This window comes from Danio aesculapii, chromosome 4 (genome assembly GCF_903798145.1).
Source record: "Danio aesculapii chromosome 4, fDanAes4.1, whole genome shotgun sequence".
NCBI classification, from domain to species: Eukaryota; Metazoa; Chordata; class Actinopteri; order Cypriniformes; family Danionidae; genus Danio; species Danio aesculapii.
In genome coordinates, this window is record NC_079438.1 from 57,546,850 (window position 1) to 57,573,941 (window position 27,092).

The 27,092-nt window shown below is 33.8% G+C and overlaps 2 protein-coding genes across 5 annotated transcripts in view; both read right to left on the reverse strand.

The window, feature by feature from the left end:
* glipr1a (GLI pathogenesis-related 1a) overlaps positions 1-2,578 on the reverse strand; it is a 10,436-nt gene extending 7,858 nt beyond the window's left edge. Inside the window, exon 1 of one of the 4 annotated variants that reach the window (XM_056456225.1) lies at positions 2,169-2,569. In XM_056456225.1, coding sequence (XP_056312200.1) covers positions 2,169-2,354 — 186 coding nt within the window. In that variant the 5' untranslated portion in view covers positions 2,355-2,569. Of the gene's footprint in view, positions 1-2,168 lie in introns of all 4 variants that reach the window. The other 3 variants (XM_056456224.1, XM_056456227.1, XM_056456226.1) reach the window with 3 other exon arrangements.
* A 102-nt stretch (positions 2,579-2,680) lies between these two features.
* Positions 2,681-26,425, reverse strand: cmah (cytidine monophospho-N-acetylneuraminic acid hydroxylase). The gene is given in 16 exon segments (XM_056456222.1): positions 2,681-4,835; positions 6,800-6,915; positions 7,326-7,442; positions 9,025-9,199; positions 10,717-10,860; positions 10,947-11,082; positions 11,255-11,392; positions 13,103-13,184; positions 13,261-13,327; positions 14,492-14,572; positions 16,161-16,351; positions 20,194-20,306; positions 23,138-23,229; positions 26,217-26,313; positions 26,316-26,391; positions 26,393-26,425. Coding segments are annotated over 16 exon segments (1,776 nt in total). The 3' UTR covers positions 2,681-4,717.
* Between the last annotated feature and the right edge of the window lie 667 nt (positions 26,426-27,092).

The window sequence follows — 27,092 nt, forward strand, 5'->3', positions numbered from 1 at the left end:
TGTCTTCATTTTTCAGCTGAGATCAAACATTAAATAATAAAATGCACATTTCAAAGCTCTTCACGGGGGTAAAATGTAGATACGATACAGCTACTGATACACACGTCAATATAGCATCATTTTTGTGATTCTGTACAACAATAATTATTATTTTTACATTGCTGTGATGGTTGAGTTAGGGTTAGACAATAATAAAATACAATTTATTGGGTAATTTAATAAATAACATAAACAATGCTCAGTGCAATTGCTGTTTAATTTACGTCAAGGCTGATTTATACTTCTGCGTCGACTGATCGGCGTGACCAGGTGTTTTATTCTGAACGTTTATTGCAATTGCGTGAAGATTGCGCTGGACCATACGCGTGCATTTGACACAGAAGTATAAATCAGTCTTTACTGTGAGGGTTGGGGTTAGGGGTAGACATTAATAAAATACAGTTAATAGGTAATTTAATTAACCTAAATAATTCTCGTTAACTTCCTGTATCTCATCTAGCAACAACCCTTCATCGGACCTTTAAAGCCAATTTAAGTGCAGTGTTTAAACACAAAACACAAGCTCTTTTCTGGACAAAATAATGTATTTATTTTGGGCCACGATAACCAAGCAAAATTCAAACACTCAGTTCACTTAAATACTAGTTTCACTTTTATTTTACACAATAATCTCAAATAGGAAATAAAATGTTCACAATGTTTATAATATATAGATTTTAGCAGACTGCATAAGCATGATTGGTTAAGGCAACTAAAATGACAACCACTAGGCATTTAACAAGGGGTATCAACCGTAATTGTGCAATACATCATCACTTGACATCAACCCAAAGTTATAATACACACAGTAAATCTCATAAATATAAATGCATAACACCAATAACTAAACACCACACAGCAATCAAAACATAAGCTACTATCAATACTACTCCAGCTAAATATTAAGCCGTCGTCATTCAGCATTTCATGTACAGAACGTGATAATAGACTGCGCTGGCCCGCTTACCTGTTACTGGACGTGGGATACAGCATTTGGAAAGTCAACAGCGGCCGCCGAAATCCTAGCACTACCAATTATCCCTCCCAGTCATTCTCTCGCCCACAACATCATGCCCACATCCTGGCACGGTAGCCTTGGCCAGCGACTCAGCAGCACCAGCAATCAAACACCAAAATTCCCCCATGACCAAGAAAATACATCCCTTTAAAGACTTTGGCTCATTACAACTTTAACTCAGCTGTTGATCTCCTTGAAACGTCACAGACGCAAATGACGCCAGTACGCACCGTCCTGATTTGGGGAGCACCGCTTACATCCGCATGAACCAGAAGCAGTGACCGTTTTTTTTCTGTATGAACACATTTCCAGCTTTCTCAGTAGCAGAAGTCGTCATATTTGGGTAAATTCAGAGCGGAGTGAATAAGAAAGTCCAACAAATCATTTTTTTACAATCCTATTTGCTGAAATAATAAATGAAAAACTCCATGATGGTGTTATCAAGACATTTAGAAATAGTGTGAGGCAGCCAGAAGAAAGAAAAATGTCAGATTTACTGTCCTGCACCCATAGACTCTGCATTAGAAACACCTCTCACAATGGGTGATTAGTTTATTGTAATTTGATGCAAAGATGATATAATACATACACAAATGCACACACATGTTCATACTTTTAAAAAAATCTAAATATAAAAAACTTTCAAGGATTTTAAGATGCTGATGACGTTAAATGAGTCAGAAAAGTGTCCACACTGAAAATGATGTCTGCAAAACTGTTGTAAACAATTTATTTGTGTTGAATTTAAACAAACAAAATAAATTTCAGAAAATTAAACTTAATTTTTTTGTTTAAAATCAACCCAAATAAATTGTTTACAACCACTTAGCGTAAAAAAAATTGAGTAAATCCAAGGAATCATCTTTGAATAATTTTTTTCAGTGCATAATGAGGCAGTTCCTAGAGTAACTGAATATTAAATGGGATTTAAATGGGCTGAATTTAAACAAATGAAGCTGAACATTACTGAATCTAATTTGTTTAGACTCATATAAACAGTTTGCAACCACTTACCTTTAAAAAAGTAAGTAAAAGTAAAAAAAAAAAGTAAGTAAATCCAACGAATCGTTTTTTATCAGTGATGTCATGAGTGTATTTTGAGGTTATTTACCATGTATCGCATGTTAGCTGCGCTGGGAGAAACGCTGCTGCGGTTCTGGGTGTGTTCTCGCACACATTCATCGATGAACGCCCGATCTGTGATGTCGAATAGAGACTCGCTGGAGAAAACACCCAGCAGAAAGCAAGTCGAGATCAACACCTGAAAACACGCACTCATTTCTGACACATCTGACATGCACCCACTTCTGCTTTGCTGGATGTCAGGGGAAGTCTATTTATATTTGAGGCCAAAACCGCAATGTATCACGGGTTAAAGACTGCATTTCACCATCCGTCAATGCAGTGAAGACTTTTACATATTTGTTAATTAACAGTTTTAATGTTTTCTGTTTATTTACGGTTGTGAATTGCAGTTTGGGATGCTGATCTCGGCTCTGTCGACTTTTGATGTTGAAAATTCAACTCTACAGTTTAACAAGGAGACTTTTATTGACAGTTTAGTAGTTTGAAATAATATAATGTATAAGAAATAATAAAATAAAGAGAGATAAGTCTGTAAAATAACAGAAAATGTGCTGCAGTTTAGTACAAGGTTTCTGTAGCGTAACATACAACACCAGCCCAGACAATATAGCACTGTAAACTATCAGAAATGGTCATAAAAGTCACTTTGTCAGTCTTTTAAGGTTAAAAGTTGTTGGAGAAAAGATTACAATATCTCAAAATGTAAATCAAAAGCAGAAATAAACTGATAAAATTAAAAATGAATCCCATGGAAAACCTTTCATATTTTTAGCACGTCTTTATTTGAGCTCTTCCGCCGGTGAAGTGATGGAAGTAGCATGTTTTTGCAGAACATCTGCTGTTATTATTAAAGCAGTTATTTATTTGTGTGCATTGAAACTGATGCTGAGATGTAAATATTTGCTGAACTATATTATAATGTTATCTGAAATAGTATTTGACAAAAATGTAGTAGATAAGATGAGGAAGAAGATAGAAGAGTAGAAGAAGATAAATTAATTTCAATATTGTTAATCAGAATTTGTCTTTTATTAGCTGATATAAGGCTGAAATATGATGGATGGATGGGTGGATAGATAGATAGATAGATAGATAGATAGATAGATAGATAGATAGATAGATAGATAGATAGATAGATAGATAGATAGATAGATAGATAGATAGATGGATAGATGGATCGATAATTGGATGGAAGGATGGATCGATAATTGGATGGATGGATGGATGGTTGGATGGATGGATGGATAGATAGATAGATAGATAGATAGATAGATAGATAGATAGATAGATAGATAGATAGATAGATAGATAGATAGATAGATAGATAGATAGATAGATGGATAGATAGATGGATGGATCGATAATAGGATAGATGGATGGATGGATCGATAATAGGATAGATGGATGGATGGATGGATGGATCGATAATAGGATAGATGGATGGATGGATCGATAATAGGATAGATGGATGGATGAATCGATAATAGGATAGATAGATAGATAGATAGATAGATAGATAGATAGATAGATAGATAGATAGATAGATAGATAGATAGATAGATGGATAGATGGATCGATAATTGGATGGAAGGATGGATCGATGGTTGGATGGATGGATAGATAGATAGATAGATAGATGGATAGATAGATGGATGGATCGATAATAGGATAGATGGATGGATGGATCGATAATAGGATAGATGGATGGATGGATGGATGGATCGATAATAGGATAGATGGATGGATGGATCGATAATAGGATAGATAGATAGATAGATAGATAGATAGATAGATAGATAGATAGATAGATAGATAGATAGATAGATAGATAGATAGATAGATAGATAGATAGATATGGATGGATGGATAGATAATTGGATAGATAGATGGATGGATGGATGGATGGATAGATAGATAGATGGATGGATGGATGGATAGATAGATAGATGGATGGATCGATAATTGGATAGATGGATGGATGGATAAATAATTACAAGGATATTTAGGTAGATAGATAGATAAAATAACTTATGCAAGCTGAAAAATGAAACGCTAATATCACAATATTATTATTGTATTATTATTAAATCATTATCAAAACAGCACATCTGTAGATATAATTACTTTATAAAAGGCTTCCATAAAAAGTTTATTTAACACTTAATTTTTTTATTATTACAAATTACTGTACAGGATTAGAGTTAAAATCAATCATTTCAAATAATTACACTTTTTAAATGAATAATTCATAATTTTTTTATTTAATTTATGAGATTTTAAATCACACATTTTCTGTCAGCTTTGAGGAAGTTTTGAGGAATGAAAAGTGCTGAAGCGTTTCTTTATAAATAACCTAATGACAGGGATTCTTAAAGAAATCAATTAGCAACATGACAATAATAAATTACATTTAACCTGGTATAAAAGTTCAGAAAAATCACAACCAGTGCAAATAAGCAATCTTTACACATCATTGTCATAACAAATCCTGTGCAGACATTTTTTGGTGAACCGTCCTTTTAAGGCAGCAGTGATCAATGTCTGAAGGCATCAAAACCAGACAAATTAAGAGTGTTAAGAGACGCTGCATCCATTACTGCTCCCATTCTCCTGCGTTTGGCTGCAGTTTTGAAGGAAATGTTGCCAATCTGGAGCCGAAAAAGGGAGTTCAGTCTGAAAGTGATTCCAGAACCTGATAAAATATAAAAGATGAATAAATAATAAATATAAATAAGCACATTTCTGTCTGAATTTCAGTGTTTTTCCACCAAAATTAAGCTTTTTCTTTTTCTTTTAGCATGCAGAACTGACTTGCTATAGAGTGTAAATCCCTAAATGTGCTTAAATAAAGACGCAAAAGAAATTAGGAAGCAAAATTACTTGCAAATATTTCAAAATAAAAGTCTTGCTTGCTTTAAATGTATTTAAAATGTTTTATTTTGTATACATGTTTTAGAAAATGAGACTTAATATCTGAAGTAGTTTTTCTTACACTGTAAAAAAAAATCCTGGTTGCTTTATTTTTAAGCAGAATCAAATTATTCCTATGAGTCCATTGAACTTATAATACTGTATGTTAAACTGACTTAAAACAGCTTGCATAACTTATAAAATTAAGTTAGAAGATGATTAACTTAGTTTAGTAAGTTATAATGAACTAAAACAGATGCTGTAATGCGTGACTAATTGATCATATCATTTTTTACAGTGTATAAATTAAATGTGTGTTGGATTAAATAATTATTATTAATACTATGTAATAATTTGGATTGTCTTTGATTTTAGTTGATTTTTATTTGATTTTTAGATCTATTACTATTATTATTTTGTTATGTTTTAATAATTTTTATTATTAAAATTTAGTTGTATGTATCCTTTACTGCTGCGCATTTTATGTCTGTGAACTGCCTTGAAATGCTACTTTTAAAGGCGCTATATATAAAATAAAGTTTATTAATAATGTATTGTTAATAACACGTACACTGTATATATTACCTAAATAACAAACTGAAATATAATATATTTAAAATTAAGTATTAATATTAAGGTATTAAAATGACTGATTAAAATACAAAAAAATATATATTTATTTATATTTATAAAACAATAATAGCAAAAAATGACAAAAGTACATAATAAAGCTTCTAAAACTACATATTCTTATTGTTACCTAAAATACGAGGCATCATTAATTAAGCAAAAATGATAAATATTAGATATAAAATCTTTATTTTATTTATCTTGTTATCTAAAACTTTTAAAATTACAATCTGAAATAGTTGAGTTAAAATTGTCAAATGTTTTAAATTAAAATGAATAATAAATATCTAATATGTTACAAATCAAAACTAAAATAAAAATATCTGCAACAGGCAATTATGCCTGAAAACTAATATATATATATATATATATATATATATATATATATATATATATATATATATATATATATATATATATATATATATATATATATATATATATATATATATATTTATATATATATTTATTTAAATATGTATACCGATAGATTATACAGGGAAAGTCCAAAGTTAAAGTGAAGACCTTTAACATACATATATGACATAATTTTACATCAGATTTCCATAAATAAAAACATATTTCATGAGTAACTAAGCTTATTCCATTACAAATTATATTAATACAAATCTTTAATATCTTTCTCCTTTGTTCTTTTTTCCCAGCTTGTAAATGTTATCATATTCCCATAATAATTCCATTTTGATATGGATCTAATTTTTGATTTGGTGGCTCAGTGGTTAGCACTGTGGCCTCACAGCAACAAGGTCACTGGTTCGAGTCCCAGCTGGGCCAATGTGCATTTCTGTGAGGAGTTTGCATGTTCTCCCCGTGTTGGCGTGGGTTTCCTCCGGGTGCTCCAGTTTCCCTCACAGTCCAAACACATGCGCTGTAAATGAATTGGGTAAACTAAATTGGTCGTAGTGTATGAATGTTTGTGTGAATGAGTGTATATGGATGTTTCCCAGTACTGCAGCTGCGAGGGCATCAGCTGTGTAAAACATATGTTGGAATAGTTGGCGGTTCGTTGCGCTGTGGCGAGTAAATAACAGACTAAGTTGAAGAATAATGAATGAACGTATGTAATTTTATTGTATTGTGTAGTGTGTGTTTTACTTGTGATGGTAAACGTCTGGATCTCGGCTCATTCTGTTGTTGAAGCCGATGTACAGATCGTCCCACAGCAGTCCATTCACAACCACATGCCTCATCACATTCACACGGTTCTTGATCTGAAAACAAGCACACATACAGTTAACGACGAAATTATTCACACTCCAGAATTGATTTACAGTTGAAGTCAGAATTATTAGCCCCCCTGTATATTTTTTCCCTGATTTCTTTTTATGGAAAGATTTTTTTTAACACATTTCTAATCATAATTTTAATAAGTCATTTCTAATGGCTGATTTCTTTTATCTTTGCCATGATGACAGTAAATAATATTTGACTAGATATTCTTCAAGACACTAGTATTCAGCTTAAAGAGACATTTAAAGGCTTAGTTAGGTTATAGTTAGGGTTATTAGGCAAGTCATTGTATAACAGAGGTTTGTTCTGTACACAGCCTGAAACCTTAACTGTATTATTAATACATTAGCATTTAGTGTGCTTCATTAGTGTGGTGTACTTGTCACATCACCTCCTCGTATGCATGTTCTCTCTCTGGTCGTGCCGTGGGGAAAGAAAGATCCAGAAAATCCACCAGATAATCAAAACCTCCATTCAGGGGCTGGAAATCATCATCCGTCTCAATGACCTGAAGGAGAAACACTTTAGCACATCTGTGGCTAGCATAAAGCAACATGTTGCTGAAGCATTTCTCTGTGTTGTAATGCATGCTAACATGTTTTAGCATGTTGCTAGCACAAATGAACATGCTGAAATATGTGTAGTTGCAGACCTTGGCTTGTTGCTACTAGCATAATTGAACATGTTGCAGAAACTTTTCTGTTGTAGTGCATGTTTTGGCATGTTTTTAGCCTAGATTTTGACATTGTTGAAATATTTATCATATATACATATGGCAAACATGATTTAGCATGTTGATACTAGCATGAATGAACATATTGATGATATATTTTTTTGTTATAGTGCATGGCTAATTTGATTTAGCAATATTGCTAGCACAAATGAATGCTCCTGAAATGTTTCTGTTGTTGCAGACCTTGGCTTGCGTCTTTCATCATGTTTTAACATAAAATTTGACCTTGTTAAAATATCATGTTTTATTGCATGGCTAACATGATTTAGCATGTTGCTACTAGAATAAATGAACGCATTGCTGAGACATTGTAGCAGACCATGGCTATCACATTTTATCTTGTTATTAGCCCAAAATAGCATGTTAGAATATTTACCATGCATGGGTAATATGTTAAACATGTTGCTCGCTTAAATTAGCATGTTAAAAACATTTGTCATATTTAGTGCAGGCTAACATGCATTACCATGTTTCTAGCATAAATGAGCATGGGTAACATGATTGTTGTAGAAGGTGGCCTGCATGTTTAGCATGCTTTTAGCAACAAATAGCATGTTAGAATATTCATCATGTAGAGCTAAGATGTTTTAACATATTTCTAGCACAAATTAGCATGTTCAAAGCATTTCTAATATTTAGTACAGACTAACATCATTACCATGTTGCTACTAGCATAAATGAACATGGCTAACATGATTTAGCATGCTGCTACTCGCATAAATGAACATGTTGCTAAAACATTTCATTATTGTTGTAGGAGATGGCTTGCATGTTTTAGCAACAAATAGAATGTTAGAATATTTATAATGCAGGGCTAACATGTTTTACACGTTGCTAGCATAAATTAGCATGTTTAAAACATTTGTAATATTTAGTGCATGCTAACATGCATTAACATGTTGTTAGTAAAATGAGCGTTGCTAACATGATTTAACATGTTGCTACTAGCATAAATTAACATGTTGCTGAAACATTTCACTATTGTAGACCATGGCCTGCATGTTTTAGCATGTTGTTAGCAGAAAAATTAGCATGTTAGAATATTTATTATGCATGGCTAACATTTTTCAACACGTTGCTAGCATGTTTGCTAAAACATTTTATGTTTTTTAGGTCATGGCTGTCATGTTTTACTGCACGGCTGATTTGCTTATCAAGTGCTAGCATAAATTACCACGTTGCTGAAACATTTTTCATGTTTTAACACGTGGCTAATGCGTTAAACAATATATAAAACACATATTGAAAAGTATGTGTTTAATGTGCTGTTAGCATGTTAAGATTAATTACATAAATAGAATAGAATAAATTATATTAATTAATATGTGTAATGTATGACATTTAGTGATTTAATTACCCGGATAACCAGATTGTAGTTGCTGAATCCTGCCCAGTTATAATAATACTGGATCCAGTGCTTGTGTTTAAAGATTTCAGCTGAAATGGAGGTGTTCAGTTGATCCAAATACAGCTCAAACTCCCAGCTGTCTTTGTAGATTTTTGTGCCGTGAGGCGGATCAGTGATGGCAGTTCTGCCAAAATAAAATCATGCAGATGGAAAAACAGAAATGACGGATGTATGGCATTCTAATTCAGTCACAAATGTGATCTTAACATGCTCCTATTGCTTATTAGCACACGGCTAACACGCCACTAGATTCTGCAAGATTCTAGTATAGCCAGCACATTTTAACATGCTAATTTCTGCTAACAACATACTGAAACATGCAAGCCCATGGTCTGCAACAACAGTGAAATGTTTCAGCTGCATGTTCAGTTTTGCATGTAGCAATATGTTAAATTATGTTAGTGAAACATGATAAATATTTTAGCAAATGCCAAAACATTTATGTTCATGTGTAACTAGCATGAATTAGCATGTTGCTGACAACATTCTAGCATCACCAGACATTGCTAGAATTAATGCTTGTTTTAGCTTTTTTAATGTAAAAAGCATGAATTAACATGTTGCTAGCATGTTTTAGCACATATGGATAGCATGTATTAACATGTTTTTAGAATGAATTAGCATGTTGCTGACAACATTCTAGAATCACCAGACATTGCTAGAATTAATGCATGTTTTAGCTCGTTTCACATTTAAACAGCATGAATTAACATGTTGCTGCCATGTTTTAGCACATATAGATAGCATGTATTAACATGTTTTAAGCATGTTGCTGACAAAATTCTAGCATAACCAGACATTGCTATAATTTATTCATGTTTTAAGTTGTTTCACATTTAAACAGCATGAATTAACATGTTGCTGCCATGTTTTAGCACATATGGATAGCATGTATTGACATGTATTAAGCATGTTGCTGACAAAATTCTAGCATAACCAGACATTGCTATAATTTATTCATGTTTTAAGTTGTTTCACATTTAAACAGAATGAATTAACATGTTGCTGCCATGTTTTAGCACATATGGATAGCATGTATTAACATGTTTTAAGCATGTTGTTGACAAAATTCTAGCATAACCAGACATTGCTAGAATTTATTCATGTTTTAACTTGTTTCACATTTAAACAGCATGAATTAATATGTTGCTGCCATGTTTTAGCACATATGGATAGGATGTTTTAACATGTTTTAAGCATGTTGTTGACAAAATGCTAACATAACCAGACATTGCTAGAATTTATTCATGTTTTAAGTTGTTTCACATTTAAACTGCATGAATTAACATGTTGCTGCCATGTTTTAGCACATATGGATAGCATGTATTAACATGTTTTTAGCATGAATTTGCATGTTTCTGACAAGTTTTATAAGTTGACTTCAACATGCTCTTCATGCAAATAATAAATATCAGTGTATGATGTTAAGGAATGTTTAACTTGATGTTTTAACATGACAGAAACCCAAATAAAACTAATTATAGACATTAAAACTAATTATATGACAGAACAAAACAAATATAATAAACATGGCAAAAACACAATAACAATATAAATAGCATCTGATCTTCTGGCACGGATCGTTGATCTAATAAATTGAAGCTATATCAAAATACTAAATGTTAACCATTGTAAACGCACCCATTGGATTGGTTATTCAGAGCCACAGCTAAATCCAGGACAGATCCAGGTAGAGGAGTCCAGGTTAAAGTGTTCAGGCAGTTCTTCTTTATCAGTTCGTTCAACTCTGCTGGACTGTTCTTCGTGTTTGTCTCCTTTATGTACCTGTTATTAACAATCAAGGGCTTATGTTACTGTTAGTGAACACTACAAATGCATCCATTCATGCTATAGTTAAACATTAACTGCACCTGTCAGATGGATGAGCTTCAGTGAAATACCCAGCAAACGGACAGTAGATCTTCGGCTGCAGAGATTTGACCAGCTGCGCTTTGTAGTTCAACAGCTTCTTCCTCTCGTTCTTGATGAAATCCGCCTTCCAGCTCTCTGTCAAAAGAAAAAAAACATGCTAGCAAAATGCTAATTAAAAAGTAAGTCATGCTTAAATCATATTGGCATGTTAGAAATATGTAAATGACATGCTACTTAATGCAGTTCTATCACTTAGCTAGAGAAATCACAGTTTTGGTGTAAAGCTCTTGCTGTGTGAGTAAGTTACCGGTGTATTTTCCACCATGAAAGGTCATGGGGAATCCAGAGGCACCGCCAGCGAAATCACTCATCATCAGATCCACACCGTGAGGAAGACGGCCATTATTTGGTCTGGTGCAGTCGACCGTATTCAGGATCATGTGACCTTGAGAAGGATTTTATTACTGTTTTTTGCTTTTCTGAAGGATCATGTTATTCTGAACACTGCAATAACAATGCTGGAAACTCAGCATTAGTTGAGCATCTTCTATTGATTTATAGCAACAAAATCAGGTCTTCCATTTGAAATATATTCAACCCATTTCCTCCATTTTCCCAGGAATATATGCCTCTTTAAAGTTAAGCGCAGTATGTAAGTTTGACACCCAGTGCTTGAACTAGGTATTGCATTCCTAAATCAAAACAAATGTAAGTGCAGGTTGCCAGATTGAGGACCAACAGGAGCAAGCCCGATTTAAATCGTGTTCTATATTAAAGCACCAACACTTGATAGAAGGAATATTTTCCATATTAAAAGGAGTTTTTGTCCTAACCAACACCTCGAATTGATATATTACAAACAGCTTCTCACAGCTGAACAACAGAAAACTTTGATACTGCTCACCTCAGGCACACCTCATGTGCTTAATTCAGTGTTAAATGCTAATGATGTGAGTTTGAATGTCTTGTTTTATGCCATACTACTGAAAGCAACAGCAGCAGATCACCTCAGATCTGGAAAATAAAATAAATCATTTGAAATTGAACTTCAGAACTGAGACTTAGTGCAAACCAACACACACCAGTGATTCAGCATCTACATTTAAAATGTTAAAGAGCTTTAATGTGTATTCATTAGATTATAAACCTTACCATTACCTTGCACTATTCTGTGCTTCTGAATGGCTGTATTTACATTTCTGTCGTGTTTTGTCTGGTGCAAACAGCCAAATTGCTCATCACTGCAAATCTTGTCATGACACAGGGTCACAATATAGCCTGCTCACCTAATGTTTACATTCGTAATATTTATATTATTTGCTAATTAATAACCACCTCACGTAAAACTCTGAATCTGCGTCTCATTTCGGAGTCTGCTATTGTCCACCAGAGGTCGCATTTCAGTCACGGGCGCATGCTTTGAGAGCCTTCATGACCGAATGAACAAAATACTCTGTTTTCCTCCAAGAACCAAAACAAAGACATGTTCCGGCTCGAAACTCAATGTGAGTTTGTATTCAAAGCAGAATATCTGACCTCAGCATTTTTTTCAGATAAACAAGAATGTTCACTTGGCATGTATCGGAAATATCTACAAACATATGATGATACTTATGCTTTAGATGAGTAAAAAACGTACATACAGTACCTTTGAGTTGTGTGTGGGTCATTTTAGACTCATGTTGTGCATTAGAAGTGGTTTTACAGCTTGTGTATCAAAGGGTTAAGTCACAGACTTGATCATTTCTTGTGCCTAAATGGTTTAAACTATTCCAGCCAAACTAAAAGAAATAAGTCAGTAGACTAATAGAATAAGAAACACCATGTAGCTTATCCTTGCTTTGTTAAACATCTCTTGGCAAATATTTGAAGAGTGTGTTTGTTAAGCTGTAATTTACCATCTGTCACCATTTTACAGCCTGATTATCAATACTGCTTTCCTTCAGCTGAACTTTGCCTTTGCCGTTATACTTCTGTTAACTTCACTGTAACGTGTGCTTTATATCTCATCACAGATAAAGGCAGCCTCGTTCTGTCATCACATGTTTAGTTTATTATTATTTAAACTATTAAGTTACATATAAGTGATCAGTGCTTCCTGAGTGTGAGACAGAACAGAGTGAGGTTTAGAGAAAGAAAAGCACCAGTAAAATACCTTTATATTCCACTATTAAGCAGGTGTCCATTTCAGGATGAACGCCATCCATCAGGATCATAAACCTCAGATGATCGTCCACCTTTAAAATGAGACAAATTTAATAAATGAGCATCATTGAAAGCTTAAATATATAAATAAAAGCATGAGTATCTTACATTCTGCCACACGCCGAACGGCACAACGTTGATGTTTGTTAAATTCACTCCGCTTTTCTCCAGATACCTGCAATGACATTAAAATGCAGGCTGTTATTTTGTCGGATGGTCTTTAAATCACATTTGAAAGTTAGCTGAGATGATAATAATATTAATTAAATGGCAGTCAGTTATAAAAATGGCTGATTAATTCAAATGAATTGATTGATATTTACAGTATTTATATTAATGCTAATATATTATTAGTTTTCAGATATTAAATTCAATTCAAGTGTAATTGCGTAGCACTTTTTACAATAATTGTTGTTTTTAAGCAGCTTTCCACAAGGTGCACATTATTGCATTACAAATTAAGTTATAGGTTACAATGAGATATAAACATACACCACTCAAACTCCACGTCATCCACTCAAACTCCAGCTTAAATGCAAATATGTGGAATATTATTGCAAATTATTCATCATTTTTATTTTACAGTATAAATTATATTATCCCACATCAGGAAAATACTATTCACCTTATTCTCCGCGTACGAGAGGGCGCAGCCATTTGAATCATTTTGGCACGAGACTTCCGGTCTCATTCACTTCCCTTCATTTTTAGACGTTAAAAACAGCTTGTTTTGCTGCTTGATGTTGCAAACTGATATTTTCTTATTATATTATTCTATTTTGTCTGTATTGCCATGCAAATACTTGTTTGTAGAGTAAGTAGTTTAACCGTTTTCTGCCGTTTATTATTCATAGTCATTTCTCCCATTGGCAGCTGAATCGGAAGTTCTAAAACAATCGCAAAAACGTGCGCACTTCCGCAATGAAGAATAAGGTCAATAGCAATTAAAATGGATTAATGTAGTGTTTTTCAATATTACTATAGTACGGTACTTAAACTAATCGGTTGTTATGATTCTATATTTGCTGTGGTAACACAACAACTATAGTAATATGAACAAATGACCCAATTTTCTACAACTACAGTGTGTATTATACTACAATACCCCACAGTTTATTGTAGTAAAAACTAAAGTATACTACAGTACTTACAGTTTATCAGTTCACTAGAGTTAATACCACAGTATACTGAACCATTCATTACTAAAGTGCTGTACATTCTATTATAAAGACAGTATAATACACTTCACTATCATAAAAAAAATACAATATTTACTATAAATCACTATAGTATTTTTTTTTATATGTGGTTTGCAAGAAAAGCTTTATGTGAGTCTCACCAGAACACCGGGCGTGAAGTGTTTCCAACATAAATGGGAATATCTGGACGCTTCTTGGAGAGATGTTGCAACGTCGGATAGCTGATGAAAATAAAAATAAGAAGAACATATATATATATATATATATATATATATATATATATATATATATATATATAGATAGATAGATAGATAGATAGATAGATAGATAGATAGATAGATAGATAGATAGATAGATAATGTATGCACTATATGGTAAATGATGTGCTTATTAGGGCTGCACGATATTGGAAAAATCTGACATTGCAAAATTTAGTTCTTCAGCGATGTAAGTGTAAATTTACACAATGAATTGAAAATAATTCACAAATTTACACTGTTCGGGAGGATTTTGAGTGCATCTGCATAAAATATAATAAACAAATTAAAAGCATGGATAAATACAATAGAGGATAGATAACAATTAAACAAACAGTGATTATGGTTTTCTCTGGAGTCCAACAGTATATATAAATTCTGTAATCAAATATAAAGTAACACAGTAAATCGCCACTTACTGTAAATCACAGCAAAACACTATATTTCTATTTATCTTGCTGTATATGTATTTGCCGTCTTGTATATATTTGCTGTAAAATATTTTCAGAATGCAACTATAAAATACAGTAACATACTGCATAACTGTCCTACAGTAAAACATAGCTCATATTGCCGTTAAATACTGTGTAATTTGCAAACATCATTAACAGTCTACATAATTAAATCATTGTTAAAGCCACAAACTTAATCATTTCTTGTACCTGAATGGTTTAAATTATCTTGAAATCTTACACATACTGTAAAGCATTCATTAACAGTTTCTATATTTTAATGTTTGCTGTTAATTTAAGGAGATGAATTGCATCATGGGATGTTGATCTCTGCTTTGTCGACATTTGATGTTGAATATTCAATTGCACAGTTTAACAAAGTGACTTTTAGTGACATTTTAGTCGTTTAAAATAATGTAATGTATAAGAAATAATAATAGAGGGAGAAATAAGTCTGTAGAATAACAGTAAATGCACTGGCAGCTTATTACGAGGTATTTATAGCATAATATACAACACCAACACAGACAATATGTCACAGCAAACTATTAAAAATGTTCATAGAAGTCACGTTTTCACCCTTTTCAAGGTTAAAAGTTGTTGGAAAATAGATTAAGATCCCATAATGCAATTCAAAAGCAGAAATAAATGGTGAAACATGAATCACAAAATACAGAAAACTGCATTTCTTGATATTTTTGACTGTGCAGGTCTTAAAAATACAACCAATTGAACATTTTTCATTCCTTTAGGGCAGGCATGTCCAAACTCAGTCCTGGAGGGCTGGTGTCCTGCAAAGTTCCAACCCCAATCAGACACACCTGGGCTAGCTAATCAAGCACGCACTAGGCTTTCTAGAAACATCCTTGCAGGTGTGTTGAGGCCGGTTGGAGCTAAAATCTGCAGGACACCAGCCCTCCTAGACAGAGTTTGGACACCCCTGCTTTAGGGTTAAACAGTGCAAATCTCATGTGTCCTGAACTGTAGTTCCCGATCATTATATTTCCATTTTAGCATTGCAGATCATTCAGTGTGATTATTTCTGATTCATACATCGCAACTACATTCAAAACAATATTTAGTGCTGCCCCGGTGCCTACCTGAGGTGGTCTGAATGCATGTGGCTGATGTAAATGAGATCTGCCTCCATCAGTCTGTCCATAGCGTCTTTCGGAGGCTCGTGTAGGAGCCACCATCCTCTGGCAAACGCTGGTCCTGTGAGCCACGGGTCAAACATCATCCTGCGCTCGCCCGCTTTCAGCTCCATACACGCATGAGTGATGTACGTCAGCTGAAACACACATTCATACACTGTAAACAAACAATCTGCACAATTTAGGGTTAAAATTGGCAGTTGTATAAGCAAAAGTATGGTAGGATAAGGTAATTTAACATTAATTAACATACAGTAACACACAGTCAAATTTTTTAGCCCTCCTGCATTGTAAAAACAAATTAGTTGGCTATAATTATTAAGTAAATAAACTATGTGCATAATTAGTATAAAAGTTAAGTCACTGGATCTACTCACTATTGTTTTAAAGTAGCTTTTTACATTGTGTGATTTTTATATATATTTTTTTCTTCTTCTTTTTTTAATATTTCCCAAGTGATGTTCATTAGAGCAAGGAAATTTTCACAGTATGACTGATAATATTTTTTCTTCTGGAGAAAGTCTTATTTGTTTTATTTTGGCTAGAATAAAAGCAGTTTTTAATTGTTTTAAAGCAATTTTAAGGTCAATACTTTTAGCCCCCTTCAGCAATATTTGTTTCCAATTGTCTCCAGAACATTTATACAATGATACAATTATACAATGACTTGCCTAATTACCCTAAATTTACCCTGATTAACCCAATTTAGCCTTTAAATGTCACTTTAAGCTGAATACTAGTATCTTGAAGAATATCTAGTAAAATATTATTAACTGTCATCATGGCAAAGAGAAAAGTTAATATATATAATGATGGATTGTGAGAATTTGCTGTGCGTTTTCTTAATGTTTTGCACTGTGAGGATTTGCATGTAGCATGTATGCATGTATTTGCTGTTTTTTTGTAATTGCATGCGTTTTTTTAAATTGCAGTGCGTTAACTCTCTCGGCCACCGTGCAAATTCATACTGTAGGCGCTTGGCAGTTTTCCTCTGAACTTTTATGGAGACAAAAGTCACAGCCATGCCTTGAACTTGAGTATTTGCATTACTAAACGGTTAATGATCGTCATACCTGGGCTGTCTGTCTCCTTCTTCTAAATCTTATAATGTTAAACACAGTTTACATAACAGTTTCAGTTATAAACTATTGCACTGAAACCTAGATTGTGTAAATTTGTAAGTTGCACCTGACACATTTTTACAATTACTTACTAAGTCACTTAAGCAATTGATATAATGTATAGGAAATAATATATTGAGAAATAAGTCTGTAAAGTATCAGAAGATGTGGTGACACGGTGGCTCAGTGGTTAGCACTGTCGCCTCACAGCAAGAAGGTTGCTGGTTCGAGTCGGGCCGGGTCAGTTGACATTTCTGTGTGGAGTTTGCATGTTCTCCCCTGTAGGTTTCCTTCAGGTGCTTTGGTTTCCCCCACAGTCCAAACACAAGGTAATTGAATAAACCAAACTGGCCGTAGTGTATGGGTGTGTGTGTGTGTGTGTGTGTGTGTGTGTGTGTGTGTGTGTGTGTGTGTGTGTGTGAGAATGAGTGTGTATGGGTGATTTCCAGTACTGGCTTGCGGCTGGAAGGGCATCCACTGCATAAAACATATGCCAGAATAGTTGGGGGTTCATTCCACTGTGATGGTCCCTGATAAATAAGGGACTAAAGCGAAGAAAAATTAATAAAGTAATGAATGTTGCTGCAGTCAAGAAGATCTCTAAGAGAAGTAATCTGTGAGAAGTCTTAGAGGAGTGCTAGAAACTAGAATATTCTTTACATTTTAGAGGAGCAGTGCTTATAGGTGGAGACAAAAAAAAAACTGGCCTGACAACTTTAACAAAGAATGTAAAGGAAGAGGATAGTTGAAAGGTTCTGGCCAGCACCCACTCAGGCCCCGTTTACACTAATAAGTTTTGCTATGGTTTTGCCATCGTCATTATTACTAAATTTTTGCCTCAAAATCTATAACAATTACAGCAAATGTTCAGTAAAGTCAAGTTTCTGGAACATTCCATTCCATATTTTGGAACATTCCATTTTTGACACAATTTAGAATGTTCCATTCCATTTTTGGAACGTTCCTGTTTTTGAAACATTCCATTTTGGAGCGTTTGAGTAAACATTCTAGATATGCTGCAGTGCATGCCAGAGTGTGTGTGTGTGTGTGGTCAGGTGATGTGCGTTTTCAGCAGTATAGTGTGGATGGAGAGCTGTTCAGAAACACTAAGTGAAACACCAGTGTGGACGCGGATTGTTTTCATTCTAAAACTCAGTTTAAAACTAAAACGTATTAGTGTAAACAGGGCCTCAGGTCTAAATCAACAAAACAGTCAAGTTTACAGTGGCCGAGAGAGCATAACACACTGCAGATTAAGAAAACACATGCAATTACAAACATCTTCATTGCTTTGACAGCAAATGTGTTGAAAATCCTCACAGCGCAAACACATTAAGAAAACACACTGCAAATTCTCACAGCGCAAACACATTAAGAAAATGCGCTGTAATTTCTCACAGCGCATGCAAATAACACAGAAGACAGCTGAAAAGTTTAAAGGGGACTCAATAAACTGTAAACGGGAATGTAAAGGAATACAGAACTTCTGGAAAGGTGTGAAAGAAATAATAGAAAAGATTCTTGAGGTTAATATAACAATGTCTCCTGTCATTTTTTTATTTCATTTATATCCCAAGGAGATCAAGTTATAAAAGACGGAGCATATATTTATGAATATATGTAATCTGCAAGAGAAACGACTCAATTCTTTAAATTGGATCGATGAATCCGCATCGATGGCATGCATGGATTTGCTCTTCAGTGTTTAGACTTTCAGCAGTGAAAATTAAACCACACAGAACTGAACTTCAGCTCTGAAAACTGGACTGACACTGTTTAAATTACTATGATCTTCTGTGTTAAACTGCTTTGACACAATCTACCGTACATTGTAAAAGCTCTGAAAAAATACAGATGAATTGGAAAAGTATATGTGCACCAATATAGGCCATTAGCTGAAAGAGATGGTAACAGAAATGTCAATGGAAAAAATAACTTGTATATTAAGAAATAAACACATCATTTTTGATAGAGTTTGGGGACCTTTCTGTTGTTTCTAAAAGGTGGTGGAGTTGGAAATGCTGATTTAGAAGATTAGTAAAAGAGGTGAAACTGTATTCTGAGGTAAAATACTGTGAAGCCTCTTGTTTTGTTTGTTGGTTTATGTTATATCTGGTAGATGGAAATGTGTAAGCACATATTAAAATAGAATAAAAAGGAATTGGAAAAAAAACATGACTGACCCAGCTGTTTAGGTTATGGGTATTTAGACTAATGATATATACAAAGGACATGTTTTTGGGGTGATTTGTTTGTGTTTAGCTTTGAAGCTGATGTAAGAGATTGTTACAGTGCTCTGGCCTGTCTTCCTTACATATTGATCAGATAACAGAGAGTAAAACAGATAAAAACCACATCGATCACACACCAAACAATAGCATTGTGCTGCATTTCCCATGACAGCTTTGTGTTTTCAACAATGATGATCATTTGTATGATTTAATGGCGCCTTTGTAAAACGTCCAAGTTTATCTTACAGAGCACACAGTCTGTATTTGAGTTGTATTAACCTCAGAAAGCAACAGATTATGATGTGATGTATGACGCATGCAATGTTTGTGTGTGTGTGTTGTCTTTTGTAACGTGTGTTTATTTTGTGTGTATTGAGTCGGGCAGGTGGAGCGTTCAATACACTAAAGGCATTTCTTTTTCTGTACTTGGGTAAGACTTATATATTTACACTAGGCATAGTCTTATAGCTACAATACTTTACTGTTGTGATTAATAATTCATTGATAATGTTTGCCAAGTCTTATTAAACACTTGGCTCTTCTCCTTCTTGATTCTCTGAGTGATGCATGACCAATATCGGTGCACAGTTATTGATTGTTAATACTCTACTGGGGTCAGATTTTTACCGTAATTTCTCCAGCTTGCAGATCTTGTGCTTCTCTGGGCTCTGCAGTCCAGGGGTCTGGAGGATTCAGCTCCAGCAGCTCTAAACTCCCGTCAGTTTCCGACAGCACTGCTTCTACAAACATGACAACACTTGGTTCACTTCAATCTGATTGACAACTAATACATATCTATTTTTTTTATACACAGTGCTCAGCATATAAATAAGTACCCCCCCTCACAAATCTCTCTTTTAAACTTATATTTTAATAGGAAGCTCTACAATATTATATTTGTGCATATACATTAGATAAGTCAGTACTAAAGCCAGATCTGGAGGTTATCTAACAAAATAACTTATGTTACAGACCAAAACTAGTACAGCCAAATTTATATGTTATAGAAAAATATTAAAGACAAATTTAAAAAAAGAGGAAAAATCAAGAGAAGCAATAAATAAATAAATAAAATAAATGGACATTTTGTAGGTTGTAATTTATTTTTGCAATATTTAGCTTGAATGTAATTGTATTATCTTTTAATTTCGAAATGTGTTTGTTGACAAAAATATGATATACATTTATAATATTATTATAATATTATATAATATTATATAAATGTTAATAAATGTATCTGTTTAATAAATCTGTTTAAATGCACCAAAATCCATTGCCTATATTCACTAAGAAGTGAAGAAAAATATTTATTTTCAAAATGGAGCGTACTCAATTATGCTGAGCACTGTATATATAGACTACCTGTGTCATTTTTGCCTGAAAATCTATTACAAGTACAGCATATGTTCAGTAAAGCATAGTTTCTGGAATGGTCCGTTTTTGACACATTCATTCATTCATTCATTCATTTTCTTTTCAGCTTAGTCCCTTTATTAATCCTGGGTAACCACAGCGGAATGAACTGCCAACTTATCCAGCACATGTTTTTTACGCAGTAGATGCCCTTCCAGCCATAACCCATCTCTGAGAAGCATCCATACTCACTCACTCACACACTACGGACAATTTAGCCTACACAACATTTTTGACACATAACAATTAAAAATGTTCCTCTCATTTTTGGAACAGTCTGTTTTTGGAACATTCCATTTTTGGAACATTCCATTTTTGGAACAGTCTGTTTTTGGAACATTCCATTTTGGGAACAGTCTGTTTTTGGAACATTCCATTTTTGAAACAGTCTGTTTTTGGAACATTCCATTTTTGGAACATTTGAGTAAACATTCTAAAAAGAATAATTCAAGGTGCCATGTTAGTATCAGTATGTTATTTTTAAGGATGTTTAAGCTAGTGTGCTACAAAGCAGTAACGAAACCTGATCTAAGTCTGCCAATGGTGTAAGCTAAATAATCTTGGGTTCTATTTTAACGATCTAGGCGCAAAGTCTAAAGCTCATGGTGCAAAAGCATTAAGGGCGTGCCGAATCCACTTTTGCTATTTTAAGAATGGAAACATGGTTTGCGCGCCGGCACATGGTCCAACAGGGTTGTGCTTATTTTCTTAATGAGTTCTGAGTGTGTTTTGAGCATAACCTGCATTAAACTAATCAGTGTTTCATCTCACATTCCCTTTAAGAGTCAGTTGTGTCGCACCATGGATGCGTTCGCTATTTACATGGCGGACTTAAATGTAAGAAGAAAAACTGAACGCTTCACTAGCGAGAAAACAGTTAAACAGAGCATCTACAGCACGAAAATGAGAGAATGAGCCTCCTCCATTCAGCCTCTTTACTTTCTATTTACTTTACTTTGACTCTTTACTTTACTCCTTTACTTTGGTGGAGTAAGGAAACGGTGGAAACTCACTCCACTGAAGACATCCATTAGCCTACATATTTAATCTTGTTTGTTAAGTGCAAAGATTTGATTCAAAACTATTTTTAAATTCAGTTCTAATCTCCAGCAAAGGAATAAATCAACAACAATAACGAAGTGTGGTGAAACAACTGAGTTATATCCAAACACACGTCCTGCTCTTATGCGCCATATGGTGATGCAGACATCTCCAAAACCCCACAGGAGGACAAATATAAACTTGTTTTTATTAAAACTAATATAGATATGCATATAATAAATATTAATAATAAATAATAATAATAATAATAATAATAATAACATTATAAAGATGCAGATTGTTATGAATAAACTGAAAAAAATAAAGCTCCCCGAGGTGAAGAAGGCATGGCGGCATGAAGAAGGCATGAAGGTAGTGGTTTTTATATTTATATAGTAAACAATAATTGTAATCCTTTAATTGTTTTCATCTATAAAGATATTTGTGTATTGCTGTACATCCTTTGTGTATTAAGCAATGTGTAAGCATTTTGGCCTACATAGGCACATAACTAACGCGCTCTGCGCTGGACTTTAGACCAGCTTTAAGTTGGTCATCGGGGTGGTCCATCCCAGTTCCTCAGAATAGCAATGCGCCAACACTGCCGCTTAACACACCTCCTTTATAGACAAGGTGGTGCAAATAGATTTGCTATTTAACAATGTCATGGAAAATGTGAAAATTACTGTTACACTGGTAAGAAATAGCAACAAATCACACCAAACACATCTTGCGCCTTATTGCGCAGGGTACATGATAGGGCCTTTTAAATCACAATGAAAGCTTAACCAATTGGTTGATTATTTAGCTTGTTTTAAGGACAAACTCACTTCATTTGGACTTATTATTTCTAAAAACAAGACAATATTTGTTAATTGTCTAGAAAATTAAGAGTTTTGAGATATTTGAACTAGAAACAAGACAAAAACTCCAAGTAAGAAAAGCTCGCAGTGATACAGAGGCAGATTTATTTCTAGAAATCTAAAGTTAGAAAAGAAAGAGCTTTAGTTGTTGTAGGTTCTTGGTGCATCCACTGAAGCCGTAAAGTATTTTACAACAGTGTATGATGTTGTTATCATTGCTTCATTTACAAAAACAAACGTTTTAGTGATCTTACCGAGTTCGTCCTGCATGAAGCTGTCTGGAGGGTTGACATACTGCATGGTGGCCACGTTGAGTTTCCAGTAGTGTTTGGTACAGCGAACTGTTCTGTAACAAATACACATAATTCATGATTTACAATCATTTCAGCAGTACTGAATTGTAAAACTTGCTCAAAACCTGCTAAATAATAGTAACACATTTTAGAGTAGAGGTGGGCAAACTCGGTCCCGCAGGGCCGCTGTCCTGCACAGTTTAGCTCCAGCTCTAATCAAACACACCTGCGTATTGATTTTTAGTGATCTTGAAGACACTGATTAACATGTTCAGGTGTGTTTAATTAGTGTTGGAGCTAAACTGTCCAGGACACCGGCCCTCCAGGACAAGTTTGCCCACCCCTGTTTTAGAGTATAAAATATCAGTGAAATTTACAGTTGAAGATGCAGTTATCAGGCACAAGTTGTTGTGAAATTATTTTTCATATATTTTTCAAGTGCTGTTTGACAGCAAATCAAATCTTCACAGTATTTCCTATTATATATTTTTTTGTGGAGAAAGTTGTAATTCTTTTAGTTAAAATAAATTTTTAAATAGATACACTTATAAAAACTGCTAAGGTCAATATTATTAGCCCCTTTCAGAAATAATCAATTGTTTTGATTGACAGAACAAACCACTATAGTACAATGACTTGCATAATTACCCTAGTTCAGCCTTTAAATGCCACTTTAAGCTGAATACTAGTGTACTAGTCAAATATTATGTGCTGTCATCATGGCAAAGATGAAAGAAATCAGTCATTAGAAATGAGTTATTAAAACTTGTACTATATGTGCAAGCTTAAATAAGCAAATAATCTAAAACAAGTTTATTTTATAAACAAGATTTGATTCATAAGTTTGGATCTGGAGTATTTAATCTGAACTCCCCTGTATTTCATATTTTAAGAGCTATATGTGTGTGTACAGTAAGGGATTAAAGGGGTCCATTTATGCAAAAATGACACTTATAAGAGGTTTAAACACAGTTGTGTGTAAGCATGTGCCGGTATCACATTTTCATGCTGCGATTAATTGATTGAGCTTTTATCACGGTATACGGTATTATCACGATATTGTAATTTTACTAGAGAAACAGGTAAAAAAACACAAAAAACTTCAGTTTTGTCAACTTAGTAACTTTAATAACTTTTTAATTAACTAAAGGTACTTCAACCATTTAAATACAAATAAATATAAATAAAACAATACACAATATAAAAGTAAACTTGAGCAATTATATCAAAGTGAATGTGCAAAGGGAAACCTTCTTCGATCAGCAATCCCTCTGCATTTTTTTGGAACCCAAAATATTTTCAAACCTCTGACTTTTTTTTTGAAGGGGGATAAATTGTCGGCAGCGTTCCTCCTTCCGCCATGCTTCTTCTTCGTGTGAGGATTATAGTGCGGTGGCAGCGGCGGCGTGCACACAGTGCTTCTACATGTGGGGATTGTTTACATCAGAGTGCGCATCAGTTCTGCGCAGCATATACGCAGTGTTTCTTCAAGCGGTTGATGGAAAATAAGCTAAAGCGCGTTCTAAGAATATAAATTCGGATCTATTATTTTTCACGGTATTTTGAAGTGCCCGCGATAACAATATCGTGCATATTCATTACCGTGATTTATCGCATTACCGAATACCGGCTCAAGCCTAGTTGTGTGTCAGCAGTGTGTGAATATATCCAGCTTTTAATGATATTAATGTATTATATGTATTGTTTATAATCAGACTTGATGAAAACAGTCTGCAGAATCACTTTGATTGACATTCTCCCTTTGTACGTGTCATCAGAGGGGAAAACCCCGCCCACTAGTGACCATCTCTCCCTCATTAGCATAGGACGTTAGTCTTGTGTTTTAATCTGCCACTATGCTGACATGCAGGCATTTGTAGCTCCGCCCCCCTCTTTTGAAAAGATCACAGTCTCATTTGAATTTAAAGCAACAGTCACAAAAACAGCACAATTAGGGTCAGAGCCTGAAAGCGGTCAGTTTTAAAGAGTTATCAGACATTATCTGTGTGGTATTTGGAGCTGAAACATCACACACACTTGAGGGATATCAGATACTTATTTTGCATTTGTTAAAAGGCGGATAATAGGATTTACTACTTTCATAAATACATGTTCAACTTTTTTTATGTCAATATTTAAAGGTTTCCTGTGTGAAGCTGTTGTAATGACAGTCACCCTTTGACTTTTCCTGTAATTATTGACAATCTTCGTCACAGTGAGTGTTGAAGGTGTGAGTGGGTGAAGACGTCCATTTCCGGAGAAAAGAAAAGATGTTGATGAGATATTTGAGTTCATTTTGCTCAAGTTCAGCACAAGACTGCTCGGTTTGATTAGTAATGAGATAGTTGGAGCGCTGAAACAATCGTTTAGACAACGCACACAGACAGTTTTGTTTATCCGATAGTTTCTTTTGTTGATCTAAATAGCCGATACTGCAGTGTCACTTCTCCTTTGGACTCATTTGTGGTTGCTGCCAATGTATTTTTAATTGCAAATGAAAAGTTATTTATACATAGTTGATTGTATAGATGGTGGTTGTTATATGTACACTGAAAAAAGTGTTGCATGCAAAACTGTTGCAAACAATTTATTTGTGTATGAATTTAAACAAACAAATTAAATTTAATAATGTTCAACTTAATTTGTTTGTTTAAATTCAACACAAATAAATTGTTTGCAACCACTTAATGTAAAAAAAAATTGAGTAACTCCAAGGAATCATCTTTGAATAATTTTTTTCAGTGCATATGCAGGTCTATTAAAAACACATTTTATTATGATTTTTCTGGATTTAAATAAAACAATTATAGCTAAATAAATATTTAAATGTAAAAGACAAACACATTTTTTTGTGGTTGGTTTATGTACAGGCATGTTTATTAAAAACATGGTCTAGAAATGCTTCTTGATTAAAGAATTTTGTGATTTATTCGGACTAGAAACAAGACAAAGCCTCTAAGAAAGAAAGTAAAAGTTTCTGCATGTTCAACTTGTATTGTTATTTCTTAATTCATTTTTAAGAAAGAGTGTATCTGCCCACCTGCCGTCCATGTCTTCGATGTCTTTAATGAACAGTCCTCCCTGGTGTTTGCACTGGTTTCTTCTGCACGCCCTCAGCTCGCCGTTTGCTTTGTAATGATGTAACATTTCCATCTTTGTTGTTTTTTCTGAAAATTAATTCCGTTTTTGAGGTTTTGAACATCTTCAGCCTCTAACCCGCAGCACTGTTTGTGAGACCTGAGCTGCCATCCTGCTTCAGTGGCCTAAAACACAGCATGTTAAGATGGTTCATCTTTAACATGTTTACATATGTTTTTTTAGGATTAGGAAAATTCTTAGAACAAAGAACAATAAAAGCAACAGCTTTGCTCACCTTTTTCAAAGTAAAATCAAATGATCACTTTAAGGAGCAGCTTTACTCACTGAATCAATCAAATCAAATAATAACTTAAAAAGCAACAGGTTTTACTCACTAAAAAAATCAAGTTATAGCTTTAAAAGCAACAGGTTTACTCACTTAAAAAAATCAAGTTATAGCTTTAAAAGCAACAGGTTTACTCACTAAAAAAATCAAGTTATAGCTTTAAAAAAAACAGGTTTACTCACCTTAAAAAAATAAAGTTATAGCTTTAAAAGCAACAGGTTTACTCACTTAAAAAAATCAAGTTATAGCTTTAAAAGCAAACAGGTTTACTCACTTAAAAATATCAAGTTATAGCTTTAAAAGCAACAGGTGTACTCACTTTAAAAAAATCAAGTTATAGCTTTAAAAGCAACAGGTTTACTCACTTAAAAAAATCAAGTTATAGCTTTAAAAGCAACAGGTTTACTCACTTAAAAAAATCAAGTTATAGCTTTTAAAGCAACAGGTTTACTCACTTAAAAATATCAAGTTATAGCTTTCAAAGCAACAGGT